This window comes from Helianthus annuus, chromosome 10 (assembly GCF_002127325.2).
Source record: "Helianthus annuus cultivar XRQ/B chromosome 10, HanXRQr2.0-SUNRISE, whole genome shotgun sequence".
Classification (NCBI taxonomy): Eukaryota; Viridiplantae; Streptophyta; class Magnoliopsida; order Asterales; family Asteraceae; genus Helianthus; species Helianthus annuus.
In genome coordinates, this window is record NC_035442.2 from 179,073,148 (window position 1) to 179,090,440 (window position 17,293).

General features: G+C 38.1%; 1 protein-coding gene and 1 long non-coding RNA gene across 2 annotated transcripts; both read left to right on the plus strand.

Annotated features, from left to right (window-relative positions):
* Positions 1-4,109: 4,109 nt before the first annotated feature.
* On the plus strand, positions 4,110-5,341 carry LOC110883720. Its single transcript, XR_002560587.1, has 3 exons — positions 4,110-4,238; positions 4,772-4,825; positions 5,081-5,341. It is a non-coding gene; the product is annotated as an uncharacterized LOC110883720 (long non-coding RNA).
* Positions 5,342-12,416: 7,075 nt separating this feature from the next.
* On the plus strand, positions 12,417-14,201 carry LOC110886905 (probable xyloglucan endotransglucosylase/hydrolase protein 26). The gene is made up of 4 exons (XM_022134782.2): positions 12,417-12,612; positions 12,715-12,815; positions 12,923-13,116; positions 13,622-14,201. Exons 1-4 carry the CDS (start codon positions 12,441-12,443, stop codon positions 14,028-14,030), a joined length of 876 nt encoding a protein of 291 aa, XP_021990474.1. The 5' UTR covers positions 12,417-12,440; the 3' UTR covers positions 14,031-14,201.
* The last annotated feature ends 3,092 nt before the right edge of the window (positions 14,202-17,293 follow it).

Consider the following 17,293-nt stretch of genomic DNA (forward strand, 5'->3'; position numbering starts at 1 on the left):
TTCGAAATGTGAAACTTTGGACGAGATCATTGATCTAGCGAGGGATAGGGAAATTGAAATAAAGAGGCAAGACGAACGTGGGGAGAAAAGGCAAGTCGAGAAGGGGCCAACGCAAGGTTCTTCTAAGAAACCCAGGACGCACGATCAAGGAAAGAAGGAAGCTTCCAAAGGCGGGTTTCCACGATGCAAAACATGTGGAAAACCCCACTCCGGTGAATGCTTATTGGGAAGGAAGGGGTGTTATAATTGCGGACAAGAAGGGCATCCGTACTATAACTGTCCGAATCCCAAGAGGGTGTGCTACAATTGTAATGAATCAGGCCATGTGAAAGCTGAATGCCCAAAGCTCAAACAAGGGGTGAAGAAGGAAGGAAAGAAAGAAGAACCCGCGAAAGCTAAGGGAAGAATGTTTCAAATCTCCACGGAAGAAGCAAGGGCTCACCCGAATGTGGTCTCAGGTATCTATATGATAAACTCTATACCCACTTATATATTATTCGATACCGGAGCTAGTAGATCATTTATTTCTAGTAAGCTTGCACGTTTCCCTTTGTTCACGATAGAAAGAATGTGTACACCTCTCGAAGTAGAAATTGCCGATTGTAAGGCGCCTTCAAGGCCTATAAATAGAAGCTTTTTTCAGTCTATATTTTCAAAGAGTTACCTTTTGCATGAAATATGTAGAGGTTGTAAAATCACTATAGATGATGAAGATTTTGATATTGATTTGATTCCCATGGTTTTAGGGGAATTTAAAGTAGTGGTAGGTATGGATTGGTTATCCCGTTATCACGCGGAGATTTTATGCGAAAACAAAATTATTCATGTGACATCCCCTAAAGGGAAACGGGTAAGCATTCATGGGGAAAGGAAAGTAGGGGCAAAATTTTGTACTATCTTAGAAGCAATTAAATACGTGAGGAATGGAAGTAAAGCATTTTTAGCCTATGTTGTCGATACCAAATTAGGAGCTTTAAAAATTGAAGATACTAAGATAGTGAATGAATACCCGGATGTATTTCCGGACGAATTGCCGGGACTTCCACCCGAGTGGGAAGTCGAGTTTCGTATCGAATTAGAACCAAATGCCAAACCGGTAGCCAAAGCCCCTTACCGGTTGGCACCCGCGGAAGTACGGGAATTAATGGTCCAATTACAAGAGCTTCTCGACAAGGGTTTCATACGCCCTAGCGTGTCCCCGTGGGGAGCGCCTGTTTTGTTCGTTAAAAAGAAGGATGGGTCGATGAGAATGTGCATCGACTATCGTGAACTTAACAAACTCACGGTAAAGAACCGATACCCACTTCCGAGAATAGATGATTTCTTCGATCAACTACAAGGGGCAAGTTGGTTCTCAAAAATCGACTTGCGATCGGGCTACCATCAAGTACGAGTAAGGGAAGAGGATGTACCTAAGACTGCGTTCAGAACTCGCTACGGACATTACGAATTCCTTGTAATGTCATTCGGGTTAACTAACGCTCCGGCCGCTTTTATGGATCTAATGAATAGGGTATGCCGAAATATGTTAGATCAGTTCGTCATAGTGTTTATTGATGACATTTTAGTATAATCTCGTAGCGAGTCTGAACATGCAAGTCATTTACGTCAGGTACTCGAGACGCTGCGAAAGGAAAGATTATATGCTAAGTTTTCTAAGTGTGCTTTTTGGCTTAGGGAAGTGCAGTTTTTAGGACACGTAATCAACGAAAAGGGAATTTTGATGGATCCCTCTAAGGTGGAAGCCGTGATAAAATGGGTACCCCCGAAGAATGTTAGTGAAGTAAGAAGTTTCCTAGGTCTAGCCGGCTATTATCGGAGATTTATCCAAGACTTCTCCAAAATAGCCCTCCCTTTAACTAAACTAACAAAGAAAGAAGAAAGGTTCGAATGGAATGATGATCAGCAGAAAGCTTTTCGAATGTTAAAGGAGAAATTGTCAAGTTCTCCCGTTTTAACGCTGCCAGAAGGAACAGAAGACTTAGTGGTTTATGCGGACGCATCTCATCAAGGGTTGGGTTGTGTCTTGATGCAACGAGGCAAGGTTATTGCTTACGCTTCGAGACAACTTAAGCAGCATGAAATTAACTATCCAACCCACGATTTAGAGTTGGCGGCGGTAGTGTTTGCCTTAAAAATTTGGAGGCACTATTTGTTTGGAACAAAATGTACAATTTATTCAGACCACAAAAGCCTTAAATACTTCTTTGAACAGAAAGATCTCAATATGAGGCAACGAAGGTGGCTAGAATTGATCAAAGATTATGACTGCGACATTCTTTACCATCTGGAAAAAGCTAATGTTGTGGCGGATGCGCTAAGTCGGAAGGAATACCCACCACCCATTCGAGTGAAATCGATGAGAATGATAGTTACACCGAACCTTCTTGAAATGATACGGAAGGAGCAAGACGAATCTTTGAATAAAGGTGATCCGAAAGGTGAAAGAACGAAAGGGTTTGAAAATAAACTTGAAGCAAACGCGAGCGGGATAAGAACGAGGTTTGGGCGCGTTTGGATACCACGTTATTGCGAAGCAAAGACCTTGTTATTGGAGGAAGCGCATAAATCCCGTTACTCGGTCCATCCGGGAGCCACAAAAATGTATCGCGATTTGAAGGAAAATTATTGGTGGCCGGGAATGAAACGTGATATTGTTAAGTATGTATCTAAATGCTTGACATGTTCCCAAGTTAAGGCGGAACATCAAAAACCATACGGGAAATTGCAACCCTTAGAAATTCCGGTATGGAAATGGGAAAATGTAGCCATGGACCTTGTAACCAAATTGCCGAAGACAAAGAAAGGGCATGACGCAATATGGGTCATTGTCGACCGCCTTACAAAAAGCGCCCATTTTCTGCCCATTCGGGAGACTTTTTCCTCGGAAAGGTTAGCGGAAATTTATGTGAATGAAATTGTTTCTCGCCATGGTGTACCAGTGTCTATTGTCACAGACCGAGATACGCGATTCACCTCCCGTTACTGGCGGAAATTCCATGAAGGAATGGGTACTCAATTGCATGTGAGTACCGCATACCACCCACAAACGGATGGCCAATCCGAACGAACAATTCAAACCCTCTTAGATATGTTGAGAGCATGCGTGATGGATTTCGGGGGAAACTGGGATGAACATTTGCCATTAGTGGAATTTTCGTATAATAATAGCTACCAAAGTAGCATACAAATGGCACCATATGAGATGTTGTATGGGAGAAGGTGTAGAACTCCCGTTTGTTGGGGAGAAATAGGACAAAGAGAACTTGCACCGAATGATGTGGTGGCGATAACTAATGAAAAGATCGACGTTGTTCGGGCTCGATTAAAAGAGGCGCAAGACCGACAAAAGTCCTATGCGGACAAAGGGAGGCGCCCTATTGAGTTCCAAGTGGGGGACCGGGCATTCCTGAAGGTATCCCCGTGGAAAGGCATAATTCGATTCCGTAAGCGAGGAAAATTGGGTCCCCGATATATCGGACCGTTCGAGATTTTAGCTCGAGTCGGAAAGGTGGCCTACCGGTTAAAGTTACCTACCTCATTAGAAGGGATTCACAATACCTTCCATGTGTCACAATTGCGGAAGTGTTTAACGGATGAAACGGCTCATGTACCCCTTGAAGACATTGAAATAGACGAGAAGATGAATTATATAGAAAGGCCGGTAGCCATAAGGGATTCCAAGACGAAGACTCTTCGTAACAAAGAAATCAAGCAAGTATTGGTCCAATGGCAACACCGAAAGGGATCGGATCTCACATGGGAACCGGAGAATGAAATGAGGAAGTTCTACCCGTCTTTATTCGGTACGTGAATCAGGTTTCGGGGACGAAACCTTCTTTAAGGGGGGTGGACTTGTAACGCCCCAGAATTTAATTATATGTGTTTATATATATATATATATATATATACATTGCTAAAGTATGTCATAAGGTATAACTAGGAAGTGAACCTAGTTAGAATGTGAGTTAGGATTTTAACTAAAAAGAATAAGTGCTGGCCATTTAAAAATAAGTGTGTATACTTGAGGGGTGGAATGGGTAAAAATGAAAGATAGGTTTTTAAAACACTGGAAAACACACAACACACACACATATGCGTGTGTTGGGTCGCCAGGAACAAGAAGGAGAAAAGAACTCCCCTCATCTTCACAAAGTTAGCAAATTGAAGCCCTAATTATGGCCATAACCCTTGCATGTTGATGGATTCTTGATCATCTAGTCCTAACAAAGCTCAAGGTAACAAGAATTTTATGTTTTGGTAATTTTGGATGATTGGGGTTTCAAGAAATCCTAGGGTCTAGATGAAATTAGTAGGATAATGAGTTAGAATCACCATTTGGAATATGATAAATCCTTGAAGAATGTTAAATTTGATGTTTAAAGAGAAAACCCACTTAGATCAAGATGATGGTTCTATGTAATACGAAATCTTGTTGTGAAATTAGTATAAGAATGTTGTATGATGATGTTCTTGCTTAAATTCGATATGGGGAATTGAACTAGGATGAAGGTTATATGAGATGTTGAGTGAAATTGATGATATTGATGTTATTGTCATGAACTAGTTATGTTATGCATACAATACTTGTACCTTATGTTTATCTAATGACATGCACACCAAGTGTTTGTCAAAATGCTTGAATGAGTTGATCATGTGTTGTATATTGCTAAATGGCTAGAATAGAGAGTTAGCTAGTTATTAAATTGAAGCTATTGATAATGGAATGGAAAGAAAGACATGATACTAAGTATGTAATTATGGATTGTAGGAATTAAGGAGGAAAGCTCAAGCCGTTCCGAGTCTCAAACGAAGAACGATAAAGGTAAGTTCGTGCTTACATAACGTTATTAGCATGTATTGTAGTAGCATACTATTGTTCAATGGTTGAAGTCGTTTACTTGTAACGAGTTATTGCAAGCCGATCATGTAATTTAGGTATGGGTCGAATGAGTTAGAAGGGTAATGTGAAAATGGAAGGAACTTTATGTTTGGAAGAAGGCTTACTTAAGGGTCATATTTGTATTTAACGTTGTATGAAATTTTGTAACGAAATGTCTAACGGTTTGGTTGTATGTAGGTAAAATGACATGATGGATGGTGCTACTTGGATCGAACACATTTACGATGCACGCTTCCGCGAAGTCTCTAGTCATGGTCTAAACTTTTGTGAAATGTTCTCTTTCGTTAGAAACGGGTCTTTTGTATGAAAGTTAACTCGGAAGTAGTTAGATCTTGAACTTGTAGTCAAGAATTTGGTTGTATTTTGTGAAACTTTTGGGGTTCAAAACTTGTTCATAACTATATAGTTGGTTATTGCAAAAAATTTACTTATGAATTATTCGACCCGTTTACTATTTTGTCAAATGCAAGTTCGTTAGTGTCTTTTTAAGTTTTAGACCTTACATAACAAGACATGCCGTCTCCGCGAACAATGGGGGATCTTTTAGTGCTTCCGAATGGGCAATTTATGTTAATTAACGGTGCGAAAAAGGGTACTTCCAGGTGGGAAGATGGTGAAGATCCGAACCTTAAACCAACCGTATACATGCCCGAAAACGAAATGGGTAAATGGTTCAAGTAACCGACAACTATTCCTAGGGTGTACCATTCGGTTTCGTCAGTACTTCCCGACGGTAAGATTCTGGTCACAGGGAGCAACTCACACCAGTTCTATACATATGATGGGCCTTTCCCGACGGAACTACGTGTTGCGAAATTCTCTCCTCATTACCTTGACCCGTAGCTCAACATTGATAGGCATGTTATCAAAGAAGATGCTATGGATAAGGTTTTGAAGTACGGGAAACAATTTAATGTAACATTTACGCTTAAATCGGATAAGAATTTGGGGTACGGTGATGTTTTACTGACACTACTGTAACCGCCTTTTACGACGCATATTGAAAAAAACGTGATCACAGCCGTCGGGAAAGATCGCACCACCGGGTTATTACTTGATGTTTGTGACGAATCTTAACGTTCCTAGCAGGGGCATTTGGGTACATATAGACTGACCAGATAGTTGTTTTTTTAGTTTTATGTAGGAAAAGGTAGCTTGTAATTAAGTTTTAGCATATGAAGCTGTATTTGAATAGACAACAAATCAGTTGTAAATATAGTTTAAAACGAATACATGGTTTACATTTTGCTTTAACTCATTAAGTTTAGGTTAAACTGAATTGTTACTTAGGTGGAGATTGTTAAGAAAAGTAACATTTCAGTTGTAACCACTGATGAGTATGAATAAATAAGCAAACCACTGTTTGAGACCAAACAAGACAAACAGCTGATGACATTCTAAGCACTGCTTGTGTTCAAACACTGATGGTAGTTAACAGCTGATTGCAACAACTGATGACGGTAAACAGCTGCTGCTGAAATAAGCAGTATATAGTGAATTAGTGGTTTAACATGCTGTTGTGTAGTAAGTCAGTGGTTGAGGTGTTGAAGAGCAGTTGCTTAGATATAAGGTCTGATACTTACATTCTTGTAAGTTCAGGGGGTGTTTGTGGAAATTCTTACAACGGATAGTTGTAACTGAATTTGGGCGTTTGGTATAAATAGGGGTTTGTAGTAGTTTGTAGATAGTTCATTACTTTGAAGTTCTTTGTAATTTTCTTTCTTGTAATTCATTTTCATATTCAATAAGATTCAATCGTTAATCGTTGATTCTCTGGGTCAATTTCTGGGTTGTTTTTCCTAACAAGTGGTATCAGAGCCATTGGTGGCTCGATTAGAAGAAATTGACGTTCAATTCCGCAATCAGAGATCAAAGATGGTGTCAACAAAGTTTGAATTAGAGAAATTTGATGGGAGAAATGATTTCAGTCTATGGCGTGTGAAGATGAGGGCTCTTCTGGTTCATAATGGTGTGGTAGATGCACTGAAAGGAGAAGATAAACTTCCGGAAGGCTTAAAAGATAAAGAGAAGAAGGATATGCTCGAGAAGGCTCATAGTGCAATCATATTGAGTCTTGGTGATCGAGTTCTTCGTGAAGTATCAAAGGAGACATCTGCTGCAGGGATTTGGGCAAAGTTGGAGTCATTGTATATGACTAAATCTTTGGCAAATCGGCTGTATTTGAAGAAGAGGTTGTATACGTTTCACATGTCATCTGGAAAGAGTCTTGAAGATCATACAGATGAATTCAACAAGTTAATCTTGGATCTTGAAAATATAGAGGTGACATTGGATAATGAAGATCAAGCCATAATATTTCTCTCTTCTTTACCATCATCATATGAACACTTTGTGGATACATTGATGTATGGTAGAGATTCTCTATCTATGGAAGATGTATTGTCTGCCTTGAATTCAAAAGAATTGAAGAAGAGGTCAGATTCTAAAGAAGAAGGTGGAGATGGCTTGTATGTGAGAGGAAGGTCGGATCAAAGGAATTACAGCAGTAGCAGCAGAAATTCCAGGTCAAAATCCAAGTCAAGATTCAAGAGGAGATGTTTTGTTTGAATTCAGAGAAGCACTTCAAGAAAGATTGTCCAGAATTCAAGAAAAGAAAAGGTGAAGGCAGTTATTCAAGAGGGCAAAGTAGTAATTACTCAAAGGGGTAGAGTAGTCATGTAGATTCTGATGATCAGTCAGAAGGAGGTTATGACAGTGTTGATGTTCTTGTGGTCACAAGTGAATGTACTCAAGAAAAATGGGTAATGGATTCAGGGTGTTCATTCCATATGACACCTCTGAAAGAAGCCTTCAAAGAATTGAAGATGATGGGCATGGGGTCTCTAAAGCTAGGAGATGACAGGCCTTGTCAGATTCTTGGCATTGGTACAGTCACAACGAGGACAAAATCTGGTATCACATTTGATCTCAAAGATGTGAGGTACATCCCTGATCTTAAGAGAAGTTTATTATCTCTTGGTACTTTAGAGAAAATGGGATATCATGTTAGTCTTAGAGATGGAAAAGCCAGGGTTATAAAAGGGTCTATGGTGGTGCTCAGTGGTACTAGAATTAAGAACAACATTTACATGTTAGATTGTAAAGTTGTTGATGGAGTGGCTGCTGTGGCAAGTGAAGCAAGTGATGATGAAGCCCTGAAGTGGCATAAAAGACTTGGTTATATAAGTCAACAAGGCCTGATTGAGTTGTCCAAACAACAAGTTCTTGGTGATCTAAAGAACTGTGATATAAGCTTTTGTGAAAGCTGTGTTTTGGGCAAACAGAAAAGAGTGAAGTCCAGAAAAGGAAAACATAGTTCTAAGGGAGTCTTAGACTATGTTCACTCTGATCTGTGGGGGCCTGCAAGAACAGAAACCTTGGGAGGTGGTAGATACTTCTTGTCCAACATAGATGATTACTCAAGAAGAGTGTGGGTTTATGTGCTTAAACACAAAAATGATACTTTCAAGAATGGAAAGTATTGGTGGAGAATCAAACTGAGAAGAAAGTTAAGAAACTCAGAACAGATAATGGGCTGGAGTTTTGTAATCATGAGTTTGATAAATTTTGCAAAGAAAATGGTATTGCCAGACACTTAACCATTCCTGGTACTCCACAACAGAATGGTTTGGCTGAAAGAATGAACAGAACTTTGTTAGAAAGAGTGAGGTGTATGTTGGCAACCTCAGGAATGCCAAAGAAGTTCTGGGGTGAAGCTGTACCCACTGCAGCTTATTTGATCAATAGATGTCCTTCATCAGCAATTCAGATGAAGACACCTATGGAGATGTGGTCAGGTACTAAACCTGAGTATGAAGATTTAAAAGTTTTTGGGTCTTTGGTGTATTCTCATGTGAGTGATGATAAGTTGGATCCAAGATCTCAAAAGTGTGTAATGCTGGGATATACTGAAGGTGTAAAGGGATACAGGCTTTGGAGGTTGCAAAATCCAAAGGTGATAGTGAGCAGAAATGTCCAGTGCAGGGAGAATGTCCTGTACAAAGATGTTATGGAGTCAATAAACAGAAGTGTATCCAAGAAAGATGATCTTCAGTTTGAGGTGGAGCCAGTGTTAAACAGACCAAAGGTGATTGTTGAAAGGTCTGGTACAACTCAGGGTGAAACAAGTCAAAGTGGAAGTCCTGGTTCAAGTCAGGATGAGACAAGTCAAAGTGTACCAAATTTGGAGGATTACATTTTGGTGAGAGACAGGTCAAAAAGGAAAGCTGTGAAACCACTGAGGTACAGAGATCAAGAAGATATTTCTGCAGTCGCTTTTGTAGCAGCAGAGAATGAAAGCATCTATGAACCACTAACGTTTGAAGAAGCTATTAATTCAGAAGATAATCAAAAGTGGTATAAAGCTATGGATGAAGAGATGGAATCTCTGTACAAGAATGGTACATGGGAGTTGGTAAACAAGCCAAAAGACCAGAAGTTGGTGTCTTGCAAGTGGATCTACAAAATTAAAGAAGGTGTCAAACCAGGAGAAGGTCCAAGATACAAAGCAAGACTGGTGGCTAAGGGATTTACTCAAAAGGCAGGTGTTGATTACAATGAGATCTTTTCTCCTGTAGTCAAACATGTCTCAATTAGAGTTATCTTGTCATTGGTTGCATCATTAGATCTGGAATTGGAACAAATGGATGTGAAAACTGCATTTTTGCATGGTAATTTGGAGGAGAAGATCTATATGGCACAACCAAAGGGATATGAAGTCAAAGGCCAAGAAGATAAGGCATGTTTACTGAAGAGGTCCTTGTATGGACTAAAGCAGTTTCCCAGACAGTGGTACAAAAGGTTTGATGAATACATTGTGGGCAGTGGTTTCAGCAGAAGTCCTTATGATAGTTGTGTGTATCATAGGGAGTATGACAGGGGTAAATTTGTTTATTTACTCTTGTATGTTGATGATATGCTGATAGCTTGTGAAAGCAAAAGCCAAATAGAAGAAACCAAACAACTGTTGATGAGAGAGTTTGAAATGAAGGATTTGGGGAAAGCCAGGAAGATACTTGGTATGGAAATCCACATAAACAGGGCAGAAAAGGTGTTAACACTTTCTCAATCTTCTTATATTGAGAAAGTGTTGAAGAATTATGGAATGGGAGAGTGTAAGCCTGTTACAACTCCTTTTGCAGCTCATTTCAATTTGTCAAAGAAAGATTGTCCTCAAACAGATGAAGAGGAAGAATACATGAGCAAAGTTCCATATGCAAACACTGTTGGGAGTCTGATGTATCTCATGGTCTGCACAAGACCTGATATTGCATATGCTGTTAGTGTGGTAAGAAGATACATGGCAAATCCTGGTAAAAATCATTGGGCAGCAGTGAAGTGGATTCTCAGGTATTTGGCTGGTACAAAGAAACTTGGTTTAAAGTTTGAGAATCATGCTGAGAAGGAGAACATGATCAGTGGTTATGTTGATTCAGATTATGCAAAAGACAAAGATAATGGCAGATCAATAACTGGTTATGTGTTCTCAGTCATGGGGAATGCGGTGAGCTGGAAGTCTCATTTGCAGCATGTTGTGGCACTATCCACAACTGAGGCTAAGTTCATATCTTTAACTGAAGGGGTAAAAGAGTCTTTATGGTTAAAGGGTATGGTTGCTGATCTGGGAATCAGGTTGGATGGTGTGGAGGTGAATTGTGATAATGAAAGTGCTGTTCAGTTGTCAAAGAACAGTGTTTTTTCATGAAAGAACCAAACACATCAATGTGAAGATGTTTTGGATCAGAGATGTGGTGACTTCTAAAGAAGTGGTGGTCAAGTGGGTTGGAACAAATGTTAACCCAGCTGATGTGATAACCAAGGCTTTGCCAGGTGCAAAGTTTACATTTTGCTTTAACTCATTAAGTTTAGGTTAAACTGAATTGTTACTTAGGTGGAGATTGTTAAGAAAAGTAACATTTCAGTTGTAACCACTGATGAGTATGAATAAATAAGCAAACCACTGTTTGAGACCAAACAAGACAAACAGCTGATGACATTCTAAGCACTGCTTGTGTTCAAACACTGATGGTAGTTAACAGCTGATAGCAACAACTGATGACGGTAAACAGCTGCTGCTGAAATAAGCAGTATATAGTGAATCAGTGGTTTAACATGCTGTTGTGTAGTAAGTCAGTGGTTGAGGTGTTGAAGAGCAGTTGCTTAGATATAAGGTCTGATACTTACATTCTTGTAAGTTCAGGGAGTGTTTGTGGAAATTCTTACAACGGATAGTTGTAACTGAATTTGGGCGTTTGGTATAAATAGGGGTTTGTAGTAGTTTGTAGATAGTTCATTACTTTGAAGTTCTTTGTAATTTTCTTTCTTGTAATTCATTTTCATATTCAATAAGATTCAATCGTTAATCGTTTATTCTCTGGGTCAATTTCTGGGTTGTTTTTCCTAACACATGGTTTGGGATCTTTTTAAGTTAAACGAGCCAAACTCGTGTTTAAATCGGCTTGTCTAACCCCTAACCACAAACAACACCCCAATTGGCTAAGCTTGAGATTTTCGACCGGGGGGTCGAAAACGTATATACCCAAAAATTTCTATACGAAAACTACATACTCTCCAGAGCGAAAAGTTCGGGGGGGTTGGCCGCCCCCTCCGCCCCCACTATGCTTTGCCAATATATGAGTTTTTCATTAATTATATATAATGACATGAAAATAAAAATAATAATATAATTAATGCTGACGTGATTATTTTCCATGGGATGCACGTCTTAGAAACCAAGGTGAACCAAGTGCCATCGTGCACACTCTATTATGTTTCCAACTTGTAGACTTGGACGCAGGTTACTTTCAACAGATTAATACACCATTACACCTACTGAAACCGTGTGTTTGCACACATTAATTCACACTATAATATTGGACATTATTATAATAATAAAAAAAAGTACATTCCCTGTTTAATATTTTTTACAATGAACACATTACTTTCTAACGTTAAAACACCACTAGAAAACTAGGCATTTGCGACTTAAAAAGTGACCGAAAAACCTTCTTGGGTAATACTATTTTGTGACCGATTTTCGTGTCTGATTCTTACGGCTGTTCCAACCATTATCCGTGTTTGGAACCAAACAAAAATCTAACACAACTATCACATATAGTGGTTTGCTTGTATAGGAATCAAACAAATCTAAAACAATAAGTTTGCACTAATACTAATAGTTAGCGTATTAATTTTGTTTTAAGTGGAGGCCCTAGGCCCATGCGTAGGTTACCTGTACTATAGGTCCGGCCCTGCTGATTCTGCGGTCGCAAATTCTAGGTCGTCACAGCTGAACCATTTACTAACATAAAAGAAGTTCATTTCATTTGGCATTTACAACATATTGTCAAACAAGGTACCTAGGTCAATATTATGTTATTAAACAAAGTCAAAAGAACAATAGAACACAACAGGCTTCATCAAGATCAGGTACATATGCTGGACACAGGCTATATAACCAAGGTATCATGAACCAACACAAACACCACAACTACATACCATACAAATCAACCAACAGAATTGTTCATAATTTTCAAAAATGGTGGGTTCTCGAGCCATGTTTATTGCTGTTTTTGTGTTTGCAATAGCATTTCAATCCTCAATGGTCCATGCAAACTTCCGAAAAAGCATGTATTTCAATTGGGGTGCTAACCATTCTTCCATTCTTGGCAATGGCGATGATCTTCGCCTTGTTTTGGACCAAACTTCCGGTATATATATAAACACATAAAACTTGTACCTTTTCGTTACGGAATGTAAGTTTTGTTTCTATGTTATATACTAATAAATGTAGCTTCAATTCTTAATTGTAGGATCTGGTATTCAATCGAAGAGAGCGTTCTTATTTGGAAGCATCGAAATGCTTATCAAGTTGGTTCCAGGGAACTCAGCTGGGACCGTAACAGCATATTATGTAAGTGCAACAAATTTTTAGTAATGCTTCATATATTATATTACATACATAATTAATCATGAATAGTGAGAATTAACTAATTATTTTCTTGTGTTGGATTGTGACAGCTATCTTCGACGGGTGCAAAACACGATGAGATCGACTTTGAGTTCTTGGGTAACTCGACAGGAGAGCCTTACACGATGCACACAAATATTTACACTCAAGGTCAAGGTAACCGAGAGCAGCAGTTCAAATTATGGTTTGACCCGACCGCGAATTATCACAACTACACAATTCACTGGAACCCAACTGAAATTGTGTAAGTAGCATTGTATATAATCTTCATGTCAGACTGTTGTTAGATTAGGGTTGGGCTATATAGAAAACCCTAAAAATTTAAGAAACCCGGGAAACTCAAAGCTCACGACTTTTTTTTTTTTTTTGAAAAAAATAACACATGTAATATACATGTTTTTAAGAGTTTTGGGCCAAAAAAATCAAAAAAGTGCCGAAGGGTTTTTAAAAAAAAAAAACAAATTTCAGCAACTTTCAGCATTTTTTGTCTAACACATGTTAGTCACCGAAGTTTCTGGAACTTGTTTATTTTTTTAAAAAAAGTACTTGGCGCTTTTTTGTTTTTTTTGGCCCAAAACTCTTAAAAACATGTATATTACATGTGTTATTTTTTTCAAAAAAAAAAAAAAAAAAAGTCGGGAGCTTTGAGTTTCCAGAGTTTCCTAAAATTTTTAGGGTTTTTTGTCTAGCATTAGCCTGTTAGATTATATATTAATTACAGTACTTGTTAATTAATTATTGTATTGCAGATGGTATGTTGATAGCGTGCCAATTCGAGTCTTCAAGAACTACGAGAGTGAAGGGATCGCGTACCCTAACAAACAAGGGATGCGAGTCTACTCCAGTTTGTGGAATGCTGATAACTGGGCTACAAGAGGTGGTCTAGTCAAGATCGACTGGACATCTGCACCGTTTGTGGCTAACTACCGTAGGTTCAGGGCTAGAGCTTGTAAGTGGGACGGGCCCGTTAGTATTATCCAGTGTGCCCTTCCCATTCGGGCCAACTGGTGGACATCTCCCGTTTACCAACAATTGAGCTCCAGGCAACAGGGTCAACTCAAATGGGTGAGGGACAACTACATGATCTACAACTACTGCACGGATTTCAAGCGTTTTAACGGACAGATGGCACCCGAATGCTCTAAGCCACAATTCTAATAAGAGCAAGGTTAAGAATTGTTTTCGGCCCATTTGAACTTTAATTATTTTTATTGTAACAGTTCATTACTTCATTGTGTTTTAATATTTCAAGTTTCATGCATGGCACTTCAGTTTTTCCCTTTTGTCTTCTATATATTTTTATAAAATGTTGCAACACTAGTTACTATATTTTATAACCCATCATTGCTTGTTCTCCGATCGATGCTCCTGATAGCCCTCGATCTTTTTCATCGTTCTTGATCTTGATTCGCTTTGCCTCCTTTAATGGTGATTTAAGGTTAGCCGGATCGCTGCCTTGACCAATGGGTTGATGCTATATACAGTAAAACCTCTGTAAATTAATAACCTTTAATAATTTGTCCGGTCCCAACTTGGGACCAGTACAAAATTGGACTCCAATCGATAAAATAATAATATAATAATTTTTTTGAAATCTCAGTGTATATATACTTGGTCCCACGAAACTATAAATTAATAATTACTAAAAGATTTCAAATTCTAAGACTGTCTAGTAAAAATGAATCTTTTTGTCTTTTGTTGAACTTCAAATTTATCTTGAATTCATCTTTAAATCTCCTCATTGCACATAAGAGTTGGGACATTATCTTCTCATATTACAACAAAAGTTGTGAACAGTTGTTGCCGCTTGCAATGAACAAAGGAAATGTGCATTGAAACTTGTTTTTGTAATTTATTATTTGGTAACTAACTTTTGTATTAAAAACAATGAAGTTAACAAATTCAATTAATTTGTGAATGTACATTGGACTTAGAAATTTAAAGGTCATACGTAAAACCACTTTAAATTAATAAATTATCAATTTATCGATATAATCTCGCTAAATTAATAAAATATTTCAGTCCCAACATTATTAATTTATAGAGTTTTTTTTTTTTTTTGAGACATTTTATTTTGCAGCCATCCTTTTCAGCATTCAACCAATGCCCAAGCCCATTTAAGTATAAGCCCATCTTTGACTGTCATACCAATGGCCCATCGGCCCATACCAAGATATAACCTCTAAATATTTTCTACTTTTTTTTTTGTACAAATCCATAACTTACAAGAAATCCATCCTTTTTCTAAAATGGATTTTAGTGCATATTTCCTTTTAATGACAACTATTGACAAGATTAGAACTCAATTGCCACATGACAACTACATGAATTTTGACCTACAAAATATTAAATGAATCAAAGTTAGTATATTCATCTCTACACGTAACGAACCAAAATGATAGCAACTAATGTCATCGTCGCATCGTGCGGAAAAATCTTCGTCTACCGCTAAGTGCAGGCTTAGTTTTAACTCTAGTTTTATTTTTATATGAGTATATAAATGGTAAAAACCTAATATATAGTATATAAATTTATATAGAAATAAAAACCTAATATATAGTATATAAATTTATATTGAAATAGCTAGACTTATGTGTCACGGAAATATAATAAAAAATATATGAATAGATACAGATGATTAATTATAAATTATATATTATTATACATGATGTGATGTTCTTGCACGACCATTTCCTAGTTGTAACTTAAGGAAGAATATATGCTTCTTTAAATTTATGTGAGGTGGCTCTGCGAAGAAAGCTGTCACTAATATACATAAAAAATAGTTTTGGATTAACAAGTTGAATCATTGAACCGGAACATGACTAATACATATATTGGAGTAAAAACATCAACTTTAACGAGACATACTCAAAATCGTATAACCCGTACATAACCCGTTTATCACACAAGGCGAATGGGTCAGAGACAGGATTATGGTAAATGGGTCTTAAACAGCGGCATATATTTAATTAAATAGGTTGATGTGTTAACATGTTTACTTAAATGGGTTAAAATGTCAACTCCAACACGACCCATTTATTAAACAGCTTAAGTATAACAAATTGATAACTGAAAATATGATTATTTGTGTCGTGTCATTAATCACTGCCCGTAAAACATAAAACATGTAATAATAAATATGATTGTTTTTAGTTTTATGTAGTAAAGTGGGTGTCTTCTTAATATTTTTTTTATAACAACAAAATATTAGGTTATACTTGAATGAAATTGCTATCAAAATTTCGGGAAGATGATGTATAATGGTTCAAGCCCCTACGGTCATGTGGACGTCACATCCATTTTGAAGAAAAAAAAGGGTATAATGGTGTGAAGTGCGTAAATCAAATAAAATCAATAAATAGTAGAGGTGAATGGTGTAGAAATATGTGAGCAAGAAAGCATGAATCAAACCACGCTCCGAACAAAATTGGGGTCTTTCACGAGGGAAGGGGCGGTGGTACTACAAGGCGTTTTGGGTGTGACGTGGGGGAACCACGCCCCACGATAGATGGTCTAAGACCATGTGTAGTGGTGAGTGAAATAAATGTCCCACTCTTAGGCACACGGGCGCAACTTTCAAGGGGTCAGGGGGCGCCCGACCCCCGAACTTTTCGGTCAGTAATACTATGTATGTACGTTTTGTATAGATTTTTTTAGGTACATACGTTTTCGACCCCCAAATATTAGGTCTGGTGACTTCCGACCCGACGGTTGGAAATTTTCAAGCTTCGCCACTGCTTGAACATGAAGCGACACGTGACCGCCTAGTCAGCAAAGGGGCATTTGTTAAAAAGGAGTGTAGTGGTATAACCGTATAATGGGAGGGGGTGGTCACTAGTGATAGAATTCCATCACTCACATTATCCAATCAATTCATGCCATGTCATCAACCATTTTTCCATCACTCACAACCTTTTTTTGGTGGCAATGGTCATCACTCACCACCGCAACCAACAATTTTTCCCCCAACCAACAATTACCCTCACAATAAAACCCATCACGACGTTGAAAAAATAACGAAATCAGCTTTCCTTATGCTATAACGCGTTATAGCAAGAGGTGGCGGTGGGAAAAACCAATGTTCCATGCGTTGAAGTAGGGTCTCGTGATGCTATCACTGACCGCCCCCTTCCCCCTAATGTCCCATAATGTTCCAACAATGATTACCTAATTATTAGCTTTTTTGAAAAATAAAACATATAATATTATTATAAATGAGTTGGAAATTTCTTATTGGTCCATCAATTTTTCATCCGGCGTTTTAATAAACACGTCCAGGCAAAAAAAAAATGCAATCAAACGCCCATAGGGGCGATGCGCAGGGCGTTTTTGACCCAATCCACGCCCAAAAACCCCTACTACGGGTAGTGTTAGGATTTTATCCAATCAATGTATGCATGAAAATACAACAAAACACA

What these genes read in the sequence shown, in the direction of transcription:
- LOC110886905 (XM_022134782.2), top strand. Translation starts at nt 12,441, where the DNA reads ATGGTGGGTTCTCGAGCCATGTTTATTGCTGTTTTTGTGTTTGCAATA. An exon ending in TGTTTTGGACCAAACTTCCG is followed by an intron (nt 12,613 to 12,714) that starts GTATATATATAA and finishes TCTTAATTGTAG; the next exon opens with GATCTGGTATTCAATCGAAG. An exon ending in GGACCGTAACAGCATATTAT is followed by an intron (nt 12,816 to 12,922) that starts GTAAGTGCAACA and finishes GGATTGTGACAG; the next exon opens with CTATCTTCGACGGGTGCAAA.